This window comes from Salmo trutta, chromosome 14 (assembly GCF_901001165.1).
Source record: "Salmo trutta chromosome 14, fSalTru1.1, whole genome shotgun sequence".
In the NCBI taxonomy this organism is placed as follows: domain Eukaryota; kingdom Metazoa; phylum Chordata; class Actinopteri; order Salmoniformes; family Salmonidae; genus Salmo; species Salmo trutta.
In genome coordinates, this window is record NC_042970.1 from 80329629 (window position 1) to 80342095 (window position 12467).

Consider the following 12467-nt stretch of genomic DNA (forward strand, 5'->3'; position numbering starts at 1 on the left):
TCCCATGACGACAAGTCTGACCTCTCCCCTTGCTGGGCCCCAAGTGTCTGAGCCCCAGCTAAGGTAGACGTGCAACTGAAAAGACACCAGAGTCCAATGGACAATTTCTAATGACAAGTACCTCAAATAAGCATATTATACTAATAAAACATCTTAATTATCTATGTTACCCAACTAATTCTGATTCGTCCACGACAACACCCCCACCCCACCACACACACACAGCACTCCTACTCCAAGACGCTTGATACATATGGATCCAGAGCTGCATATTATGCAACACAGGTTACCATGGTAATCAGACTTAGTAAACTGTTAGAGAATGGGAGATAGATGACTCTTTACAAGATGTTTTCTATTGAAACTTTATTTAGGGATCTGGAACCAGTGCCAGAGAGGAAAGGGCTTTCTGGTGTTTTTTCAGTGACTCTGAATGAGCAAAGCTCTTTCCACATAGACAAGAGTAAGGTTTCTCTCCAGTGTGTGTGAGCTGGTGTTTAGTCAGGTTGAAATCTCGAGCAAAACCCTTCCCACACTGATCACAGCTATATGGCTTCTCTCCTGTGTGCATACGTTGGTGTCTAGTTAGGGCCCCTGACTCATTGAAGCTCTTCCCACACTGATCACAGCTGTAAGGCTTCTCTCCTGTGTGTATGCGTTGGTGTCTAGTTAGGGCCCCTGACTCATTGAATCTCTTCCCACACTGATCACAGCTATAAGGCTTCTCTCCTGTGTGTATGTGTTGGTGTCTAGTCAGGTCTCCTGACGCCCTGAATCTCTTCCCACACTGATCACAGCTATAAGGCTTCTCTCCTGTGTGTATGCGCTGGTGTCTAGTCAGGGCTCCTGAGTGATTGAAGCTCTTCCCACAATGACCACAGATATAAGATTTCTCTCCTGTGTGTATGTGTTGGTGTCTAGTCAGGGCTCCTGAGTGATTGAAGCTCTTCCCACAATGATCACAGCTATAAGATTTCTCTCCTGAGTGTATGTGTTGGTGTCTAGTCAGGGCTCCTGAGTGATTGAAGCTCTTCCCACACTGATCACAGCTATAAGGCTTCTCTCCTGTGTGTATGCGCTGGTGTGTAGTCAGGTCTCCTGACTGATTGAAGCTCTTCCCACACTGATCACAGCTATAAGATTTCTCGCCTGTGTGTATGTGTTGGTGTCTAGTCAGGGCTCCTGAGTGATTGAAGCTCTTCCCACACTGATCACAGCTATAAGGCTTCTCTCCTGTGTGTATGCGCTGGTGTGTAGTCAGGGCTCCTGATTCAGCAAATCTCTTCCCACACTGATCACAGCTATAAGGCTTCTCTCCTGTGTGTATTCGTTGGTGTGTAATCAGGTGTTGTGATTGTTTGAAGCTCTTCCCACACTGATCACAGCTATAAGGCTTCTCTCCTGTGTGTATATGTTGGTGTCTAGTCAGGGCTCCTGAGTGATTGAAGCTCTTCCCACACTGATCACAGCTATAAGGCTTCTCTCCTGTGTGTATTCGTTGGTGTGTAATCAGGTGTTGTGATTGTTTGAAGCTCTTCCCACAATGATCACAGCTATAAGGCTTCTCTCCTGTGTGTATGCGCTGGTGTGTAATCAGGATTCCTGATACAGCAAATCTCTTCCCACACTGATCACAGCTATAAGGCTTCTCTCCTGTGTGTATTCGTTGGTGTGTAATCAGGTGTCGTGATTGTTTGAAGCTCTTCCCACACTGATCACAGCTATTGAGACGTTCTGATCTGGAGAGACTCTTCTGGAGAGACGTCTTGTCAGCATCACGTTGTTGTTTAGGCTCCCCAGATGATAATCCCCTCCCACTGAGAGAGCAACGGTTTGGGCTGTCCCCTGTGAAACAAAGATATTGAATAGCAATTTTGCATTATTAATAGAAAAAAATCCATAGTTATCTTTGGTTAGTGGAGATGGAGGAGACTGAAATGAAAACACGTGCTTAAAGTACTTTGCTTCCTCTTTCAAAATATTGTTTGGTGAATCATGGGTGACTAGATCATCTGTCACAAGTCATTTGGTGCATTTTTCCTACTGCCATAACTAGTTTGTTGCCTTGACCAAAGTCCTTTCTGAAGATTATTATGAATGTGAATAGTGATTAATTTACGTCCGTCACTCATTTTAAGGTCATCCCCGTTAGATAAACTCAACTCTCGTTTTAATATGGTGAAACTATTCCTCAAAAAATTCAAATCCAAAAGAAACATTGAACATCTAATAGTCAAATCAGAGTAAAAGCAGGTGAGCTGGTTCAACTCTTTTTGTCAATTTACTGCTGTTTTGTGGTGGAAAACTATGCAAGTAAACCCTTTTACCCACACATAGACATGCTAGAAATGTTTTTGTTGTTGTGAAGATTGCATTCAATTGCCGCTCCCTGTTGCACAAAACAAGCTTCCATTCCCAGTCACAAGCGGTTTTATGGCTGATTTAAAGGACTATTTTACACATGTAATCCAGTGGTTTTGTTGTTTTCAGTACTCCCCTGTTACATTCAACCATGTCACTTTATTTGGCACATAGGCACTTAGTATAGTAATATTTGTATTCAAAATCTCTTGAGATGGGAAAACATGTTTTTTATTAAGTTGAACATGTGCTCTTCATGACAGAATGTTAACATTAGGTGAAATATATATTTTGGACCAAGTTACACTTTTAAAATGGGCGGAACTACCCAGATATTTTCATCAATATATCATGAATCAATTCATGACTAAAGTGCATAAAGATGGCAGAATTCTGATATGATGTTATTGTTTTAGACCTACCCACGGTTTTGAAACTACGGTGCTCGACATTGTTCAATGTTGCAATAAATCAACACAATCTACCTTTACGAGTTTTCAAATTGCCAGCGTCTTGAAACTAAAAGTGAGATCATGTTTACTGTGCTAATGACCATACCAAAAAACAACAAAAGAGAGCAATGTGAAAAACAGTGAACGTAGCAAAACCAGGAAGTTGTTGTAAGTACATGCAGGCCGCCATCTTTATGCACCTCAGCTATCGTTTTAGAAGCAGACTGTAGTCTAATATACACAACATGGTTCTTACTTAATGAAATCAAATCTCCATCTTCCTTCTCTTCTCCTCTCTCAGTTCCACTCTGTCTCGGTGTTTTCCTGCAGTCGACCAGACGCAGCAGTAAAACGGTACCGGGAGACGTTTGACCTGGGGACTCCGTGAGGGTAGAGGGGAACGGGTTAGCTTTGTCCTGTTGGACACAAGAAATATCAAACATAGTTTATCATTGAACCAAATATTGTATTATTTTAGTCTACACCTCTGATTGATTTGGGAGCATCCCTAGAATATCTCATTTTTCCTCAAATGTTCAATCGTTCACTACTTCCCACTAATCTAATAGCATTGGGTTGGTCAGAGTTTCCACCATATTTACTATACCAGTCATTTCCTTTCAAAACAGAGAGGAAGAGGCGACTTGTGGCTTATTTGATCGAATATGCGTTTCGTAATGATTAAGTTGTTACGAGTGTACTGATAAAAGTAGGACACGTGACATGTCAGCAACTTGGAGAGAAAAAAAAACACTAGTGCCAGGCCGACATTAGTTACCATAGCCACAAAGTCATGAACTTTATTATTTTACCCCACTGGTCATCTATGAATGTTTGAATATCTTGAGGAACAATCTGGCCTTAATGGCCATGTACTCTTATAATCTCCACCCAGCACACCCAGAAGAAGACTGGCCACCCCTCAGAGCCTGGTTCCTCTCTAGGTTTCTTCCTAGGGTTCCTGCCTTTCTAGGGAGTTTTTCCTAGCCACGTGCTTCTACATCTGCTTTGCTTGCTTTTTGGGGTTTTAGGCTGGGATTCTGTACAGCACTGTGACATCTGCTGATGTAAAACGGGCTATAAATACATAAACATGATTGATTGATCGATTGAAAAACCACGCATATTTAAACAATGTATCGTCTTAAAATGTAATATTAACCCTAACCTTAACCACACTGCTAACCTTATGCCTGACCCTAACCTTAAACTCACAAAAGCACATTTTTGTTTCCATGAATTTCTACGATATAAATGTTTTACTTTGTGGCTGTGATATTTGAGTGTTTCAGTGAATGGTTAGTGAGGGAGTCCCTGCTCTCTCGCTTCCCCAGTTGTTTAGTTCCTTTTCATTCCAATCTCCTTTGCATTAGCGTAGCCTCTCCTGTAGCCTGTCAACTATGTGTCTGTCTATCCCTGTTCTCTCCTCTCTGCACAGGCCACACAAACGCTTCACACCGCATGGCCGCTGCCACTCTAACCTGGTGGTCCCAGCGCGCACGACCCACGTGGAGTTCCAGGTCTCCGGCAGCCTCTGGAACTGCCGGTCTGCGGCCAACAAGGCAGAGTTCATCTCAGCCTATGCTACCCTCCAGTCCCTCGACTTCTTGGCGCTGACAGAAACATGGATTACCACAGAAAACACTGCTACTCCTACTGCTCTCTCCTCGTCTGACCACGTGTTCTCGCATACCCTGAGAGCATCTGGTCAGCGGGGTGGTGGCACTGGAATCCTCATCTCTCCCAAGTGGACATTCTCTCTTTCTCCCCTGACCCATCTGTCTATCTCCTCCTTTGAATTCAATGCTGTCACAATCACTAGCCCATTCAAGCTTAACATCCTTATCATTTATCGCCCTCCAGGTTCCCTTGGAGAGTTCATCAATGAGCTTGACGCCTTGATAAGTTCCTTTCCTGAGGATGGCTCACCCCTCACAATTCTGGGTGACTTTAACCTCCCTACGTCTACCTTTGACTCATTTCTCTCTGCCTCATTCTTTCCACTCCTCTCCTCTTTTGGCCTCACCCTCTCACCGTCCCCCCCTACTCACAAGGCAGGCAATACGCTTGACCTCATCTTTACTAGATGCTGTTCTTCTACCAATCTCACTGCAACTCCCCTCCAAGTCTCCGACCACTACCTTATATCCTTTTCCCTCTCGCTCTCCTCCAGCACTACTCACTCTGCCCCTACTCAGATGGTATTGCACCGTCGCATCCTTCACTCTCTCTCTCCTGCTAGTCTCTCCTCTTCCATCCTATCATCTCTTCCCTCTGCTCAAACCTTCTCCAACCAATCTCCTGATTCTGCCTCCTCAACCCTCCTCTCCTCCCTTTCTGCATCCTTTGACAGTCTATGTCCCCTATCCTCCAGGCCGGCTCGGTCCTCCCCTCCTGCTCCGTGGCTTGACGACTCATTGCGAGCTCACAGAACAGGGCTCCGGGCAGCCGAGCGGAAATGGCGGAAAACTAGCCTCCCTGCGGACCTGGCATCTTTTCACTCCCTCCTCTCCACATTTTCTTCCTCTGTTTCTGCTGCTAAAGCCACTTTCTACCACTCTAAATTCCAAGCATCTGCCTCTAACCCTAGGAAGCTCTTTGCCACCTTCTCCTCCATCCTGAATCCCCCCCCTCCCTCTCTGCGGACGACTTTGTCAACCATTTTGAAAAGAAGGTTGATGACATCCGATCCTCGTTTGTTAAGTCAAACGACACCGCTGGTCCTGCTCACATTGCCCTACCCTATGCTTTGACCTCTTTCTCCCCTCTCTCTCCAGATGAAATCTTGCTACTTCTGACGTCCTGCCGCCCAACAACCTGCCCGCTTGACCCTATCCCCTCCTCTCTTCTCCAGACCATTTCCGGAGACCTTCTTCCTTACCTCACCTCACTCATCAACTCATCCTTGACCACTGGCTACGTCCCTTCCGTCTTCAAGAGAGCGAGAGTTGCACCCCTTCTGAAAAAACCTACACTCGATCCCTCCGATGTCAACAACTACAGACCAGTATCCCTTCTTTCTTTCCTCTCCAAAACTCTTCAGCGTGCCGTCCTTGGCCAGCTCTCTTGCTATCTCTCTCAGAATGACCTTTTTGATCCAAATCAGTCAGGTTTCAAGACTGGTCATTCAACTGAGACTGGTCTTCTCTGTGTCACAGAGGCTCTCCGCACTGCTAAAGCTAACTCTCTCTCCTCTGCTCTCATCCTTCTAGACCTATCTGCTGCCTTTGATACTGTGAACCATCAGATCCTCCTCTCTACCCTCTCCGAGTTGGGCATCTCTGGCGCGGCTCACTCTTGGATTGCGTCCTACCTGACAGGTCGCTCCTACCAGGTGGCATGGCGAGAATCCATCTCCGCACCACGTGCTCTCACCACTGGTGTCCCCCAGGGCTCAGTTCTAGGCCCTCTCCTATTCTCGCTATACATCAAGTCACTTGGCTCTGTCATATCCTCACATGGTCTCTCCTATCATTGCTACGCAGACGACACACAATCTTCTCCTTTCCCCCTTCTGATAACCAGGTGGCGAATCGCATCTCTGCATGTCTGGCAGACATATCAGTGTGGATGACGGATCACCACCTCAAGCTGAACCTCGGCAAGACGGAGCTGCTCTTCCTCCCGAGGAAGGACTGCCCGTTCCATGATCTCGCCATCACGGTTGACAACTCCATTGTGTCCTCCTCCCAGAGTGCTAAGAGCCTTGGCGTGAGCCTGGACAACACCCTGTCGTTCTCTGCTAACATCAAGGCGGTGACCCGATCCTGTAGGTTCACGCTCTACAACATTCGCAGAGTACGACCCTGCCTCACACAGGAAGCGGCGCATGTCCTAATCCAGGCACTTGTCATCTCCCATCTGGATTACTGCAACTCGCTGTTGGCGGGGCTCCCTGCCTGTGCCATCAAACCCCTACAACTCATCCAGAACGCCGCAGCCCGCCTGGTGTTCAACCTTCCCAAGTTCTCTCACGTCACCCCGCTCCTCCGCACAGTCCACTGGCTTCCAGTTGAAGCTCGCATCTGCTACAAGACCATGGTGCTTGCCTACGGAGCTGTGAGGGGGACGGCACCTCCGTACCTTCAGGTTCTGATCAGGCCCTACACCCAAACAAGGGCACTGCATTCATCCACCTCTGGCCTGCTCGCCTCCCTACCTCTGCGGAAGCACAGTTCCCGCTCAGCCCAGTCAAAACTGTTCGCTGCTCTGGCACCCCAATGGTGGAACAAGCTCCCTCACGACGCCAGGAGTCAATCACCACCTTCCGTAGACACCTGAAACCCCACCTCTTTAAGGAATACCTGGGATAGGATAAAGCAATCCTTCTAACCCCCCCCCCAAAAAAAAATATATAGATGTACTATTGTAAAGTGGTTGTTCCACTGGATATCATAAGGTGAATGCACCAATTTGTAAGTCGCTCTGGATAAGAGCGTCTGCTAAATGACGTAAATGTAAATGATAACGACTGCCTTCCATTCTTTAAGACACTTCTTTTCATTGCCATTACATATTAGAAGACAATCACTGGCAATTCATTATTGGGTTAATTTACAGGAACGTGATGTGTCTCACCCCACAAAAGAGGTACTACAGAGAAGTTGGGAGCCTGAATGTGGACAGAATAAAAGCTTTGGATGGGTGGGTGATAACCAGGAGAGGCAGATGGGATTGTATTGTAGGGACTTCAGCCCCACGGTACCTATCCCTGTGTGTCCACCATGGCTACTCCCACCTCCAGTAGTTAATTTACAAGTGGTGGAGAGAGTACAGAAAGACAGGGAGGTGGTTGATCCCTGTGAGTCCACCATGGCTACTCCCACCTCCAGTAGTTAATTTACAAGTGGCGGAGAGAGTACAGAAAGACAGGGAGGTGGTTGATCCATGCAACTTCTTTACAAGGTGTCTGGAAACTGTAACTCAGTATTTTTTACCCATATATACAGATGGATCAAAAGACCCAAGGACAGGTCCGCCTGGATCAGCCTTTGTTGAACAGGAAAGTGGGGTGGCTGTCAGGAGACATATTACAGACCACCTGGCTGTGTACATGGCAGAGCTGATGGTCGTACTGTTGGCCCTGCAGTGGGTGGAGGAAGTCAAGCCAGACAGAGTAGTTATATGTTCTGACTCGTGTGCAGTGTTGATGAGTCTGCAATCATTTAGCTCACATAGCAGACAAGGCCTGCTCTATGCCCGGGTGAGACAGATAGGTGTCCAAAGATGGTTTGCTTTGGTCCCGGGCCATGTGAGGGTAGAAGGGAATGAGGAAGTAGATGCGCTAGCTAAACAGGCCGTTAGGAGACAGGAAGTGGAGGTGCCAATGAGCAAAGCAGAGGCTCAGGGAACGATATGGACAGTGGTGGTGCAGAGATGGTAGGAGCAGTGGAACAGTGACACTAAGGGCAGGCATCTACTCATTGTTGACATTTTAGTCATTTAGCAGACACTTATCTAGAGCGACTTACACAAACAATTAGAGTTAAGTTGCTCAGAGGCAGACAGATATGTCACCTAGTCGGCTCGGGTTACTGGCCCAATGCTCTAAACCACTAGGCTACCTGCTGCCCCTATTCCAGGTACAGAGTAAAGTAGGGGAGGATGGTAGGAATGGACAGAAGAGAGGTGGCTATCCTTACAAGGCTAAGGGTGGGGCATAGCCAGCTGAATAAGTTATGAAATGTGATAGGAAATCATTCAACAGGAAGATGTGATTACTGCCAGGAAACAGAGACAGTGGAGCATGTACTGATACAGTGTGGACAGTATGATCGGGAAAGAGAGAGACTGATACTGTATGAGGTAGAAAGGGGTACAGGAATTGAGTTTGCTAAGCATACTGAGATGAACATCGTTAGATACAGTCGCAAATATGTATATTTTTTTTATATAATGAATAATCTGGCCTTCAAATAAGTGGAAGTGAACAAGTGTACACTTTGGGAGGAAGGAGAGATGCTTAAGTAATAGGCATAGATTCCTACGCATGATAAAGTATTACGCTACTTTGCCAAAGACAAAAAAATCCCAACAAGTTTTATCGTCATGTTTTTTGTCCAGCCGTTTAAACTGAACACAGCAATGTGGAGGATCAAAGATGATGAAAACTAGTCCTAGACATTTTATACAACACAGCAGACCTACAATGTTTAAAGGAAACCAGACTTACCGGATTCATCGTGGAAGCTATTGTTTCTTACTGAAGAAAATAAATGTGTAGGCTACAGCGCGGTTACTATGTTGTCACAGTGTTCAGATAAGGATTGGGGGGTTTCCGGCCGGAAGAGAATTCCAGTCTCGATGTTGTAACTGATGCACCCATAGACCAGAGCAATCAAACATCTATTTAAATATCCAAGCTCAATTACTTTATGACAACATAACGTCTCACATCTCATGTAGGCTAAACTTCAGAAAGTTCTTGGATAATATTTTACCCCATCTATAAAAGTCGAGTAAAGTCAAGAAACGATCAACAACACCCCTTTCACAAAGAATCCTTTTTTCTGCTATCGTCTACTTTTACCTGGCAGCAATTTGGAACCGAGTTTCATTTGAGTCCTGATGTTCTCAAGGCTGTTCACTTGCAGTTTTAGGGGCGGGGGGGGGGGGGCGCGCCAGTACCCCTGTGACAACAATTTTGGACCCCTTGTAGACCCCTAAATGTGGAGTATGAAGTAATTTTTACATAACTAATTTTTGCTATCATTCTTTTTTTACATCCATTATTAGACCGTGGCAACGATGATGATTATGAACGTGGTCTTTTGCCTGCTAATGTGAAGAAAGTGAAGAAAACGATATGACAACAATAACGTCTAATGTAACTGGCCCCTCTAACAGTACAACTGGCAATTGAATAACTAGGTTTTGCAAATATGGGTCCATAAACAGATGGGTTGTTCCACGAAATGAATGTAGGGTTAGTTGAATGAAATGAATGTAGGGTTAGTTGAATGAAATGAATGTAGGGTTCGTTGAATGAAATGAATGTAGGGTTAGTTGAATGAAATGAATGTAGGGTTAGTTGAATGAAATGAATGTAGGGTTAGTTGAATGAAATGAATGCCTCTTGTGTCCCTTTCATATTTTTCCTGTAGAAATTGTACCCCAATATTCAATTTTAAATCTGTTATATTTAATAAAGTTCCCTTTAATACAGAACACATGGAGAATTAGATTAATCAGATGTTTAATATGAATAAAGACTTGGTAAAGTGGCACAATGCAACATTTAGGTCCTTCTGTCAATCCTGTGTAACTTCTAGAAAGATGTTTAGCCACCTAATACAGAGTTTGGTTTTTCAATTGAATGGTGCTTTTTAGGAGTTTCATAGGAGTGGTGTTTTGTGTTTGTTACATGCACAGCACCTTACTAACTTTCCTCAGGTTTGCTGTCGTCGATGCCGTCCTATTACATTACAGTACAGTCATGGCATTAGTAGCTGTCATTGGATGGTGTTATTGTCAGGCTTTTGGTTTTACAATAATGGAAGTGTGAATTTAGGGTATGTCCCAAATGGCAACCTATTCTCTCTGGGTCCTGGTCAAAAGTAGAGCACTACATGCTGAAGAGGGTATATTTGGAATGGAATCTCAGTGTTAAATGTTGTGTTTTCTTGGTGCTAGACATCAGTGTTCTCCCCAAATAAAAGAGGTGCTGCGCCACCTTGTGGACTGGCTACGCCACTATGTAAAACACGTTATTTGTTTTCATTAACCAGGTTTCCATCCAACCTCGACAAGGTGGGATCTTTTTGTGTCTGTAAAATGAATTACGCAAGAAATGTCAGTGGAAACGCTTTTATGCACAAATATTGATATAATAGCATTCATATGGAAGTAAACTTAGTCACGCGATGACATGTTGTGTGGTCCTCTCACTAAGACTCGTTGGGAAACCATACAGTTTATTAGGCTACAGATAAAATAACTTCACAGGGAGGCCGTGAATGACCCGGGATCAGCGTTTAGGAGCAAATTCTCCCTACACCTAGGAAGGCAATGATGAGCACTGACTGATCATGATTACTACCATCATTGCAGTTTTACAATGTGAAGCCTTGTGGCAAGTCTCCATTACAATATTTATAACCCTTTTGTTTCAGAGTTACTGTGAAGTCAGCCCAAAGGCCAGCTGATGGCGATATTGAGTAGTTTTATCTTGCTGTCCAAAGGAAATGTATGCAGCCGTGTCCCCGTGGACCGGTTCGTACATAAAACATTCTCCATTCAGGCTGCAAACGTGTCAATTTCCTCCTCAACTGGATTTAATGGCAAGAAGGAGGGAAAACATTTGGAAAATATGCATACTTTATTTATGAAACAAAACTTTCCTCCACCATCGTAGAGTAGTTAATGCTAGTCCTGGATGTTATGTATTGCGTTTAGCCAATAAGGTTGCAGCAGTCTGTTCTTTTTTATTGTATTGGCTGATTGCATCCAACTGAGGTGCATACACCACAACCTACTGTACTCCCTTGACACATTGATACAAAAAGAGAGACTTAAGATGGTGGGTGGGGGGGATTGCACTAACAGCTAACCCTAAACCCAATTAAACCTCACCACTATACCAACTAACCCTACACCCATTAAAACCTCACCACTATACCAACTAACCCTACACCCATTAAAACCTCACCACTATACCAACTAACCCTACACCCATTAAAACCTCACCACTGTACCAACTAACCCTACACCCATTAAAACCTCAGCGCTATACCAACTAACCCTACACCCATTAAAACCTCACCACTATACCAACTAACCCTACACCCATTAAAACCTCACCACTATTCCAACTAACCCGAAACACACTCAATCCTCACCGCTATTCCAACTAACCTTACGCCCATTAAAACCTACCCACTATTCCAACTAACCTTACGCCCATTAAAACCTACCCACTATTCCAACTAACCCTGCACCCATTAAAACCTCACCACTATTCCGACTAACCCTACACCCATTAAAACCTCACCACTATACCAACTAACCCTAAACCCAATTAAACCTCACCACTATATCAACTAACCCTACACCCATTAAAACCTCACCGCTATACCAACTAACCCTACACCCATTAATACCTCACCGCTATACCAACTAACCCTACACCTATAAAACCTCACCGCTATACCAACTAACCCTACATCCAATTAAACCTCACCGCTATTCCAACTAACCCTAAACACACTCAATCCTCACCGCTATACCAACTAACCTTACGCTCATTAAAACCTCCCCACTATTCCAACTAACCCTGCACCCATTAAAACCTCACCACTATTCCGACTAACCCTACACCCATTAAAACCTAAACCTCACCACTATTCAGACTAACCCTACACCCATTAAAACCTTACCACTATACCGACTTACCCTACACCCATTAAAACCTAAACCTCACCACTATACCAACTAACCCTACACCCATTAAAACCTAAACCTCACCACTATACCAACTAACCCTACTCCCATTAAAACCTCACCACTGTTCCACTACAGCACCAGTCTGTTTCCCCTCTAGTCTGTTAGTTTTCCAAATAAAATATCTGATTGACTGAACGTGATACACAGCATCCGAGACTAGCATTGGCTACTCTAGCATGGTGGTGGAAAATGGTGTTTCAGAAAGAAAGTACA

The 12467-nt window shown here is 44.7% G+C and overlaps 1 protein-coding gene across 2 annotated transcripts; it reads right to left on the reverse strand.

The window, feature by feature from the left end:
* Positions 1-349: 349 nt before the first annotated feature.
* LOC115147561 (zinc finger protein 883-like) lies at positions 350-9197 on the reverse strand. Of its 2 annotated transcripts, XM_029689814.1 has the most exons (4): positions 8986-9197; positions 3058-3229; positions 1435-1845; positions 350-1266 (listed from the first exon to the last, which is right to left on the reverse strand). In XM_029689814.1, the coding sequence occupies exons 1-4, from the start codon at positions 8992-8994 to the stop codon at positions 371-373; spliced, it is 1488 nt and encodes a 495-aa protein (XP_029545674.1). In that variant the 5' UTR covers positions 8995-9197; the 3' UTR covers positions 350-370. The 2 variants fall into 2 exon arrangements, with proteins under 2 accessions (XP_029545674.1, XP_029545673.1); XM_029689813.1 differs by having other exon boundaries at positions 350-1845; positions 8986-9192.
* Positions 9198-12467: the final 3270 nt, after the last annotated feature.

What these genes read in the sequence shown, in the direction of transcription:
- LOC115147561 (XM_029689813.1), bottom strand. An exon ending in TTCATTAAGTAAGAACCATG is followed by an intron (nt 1,846 to 3,057) that starts TTGTGTATATTA and finishes TTTGTTTCACAG; the next exon opens with GGGACAGCCCAAACCGTTGC.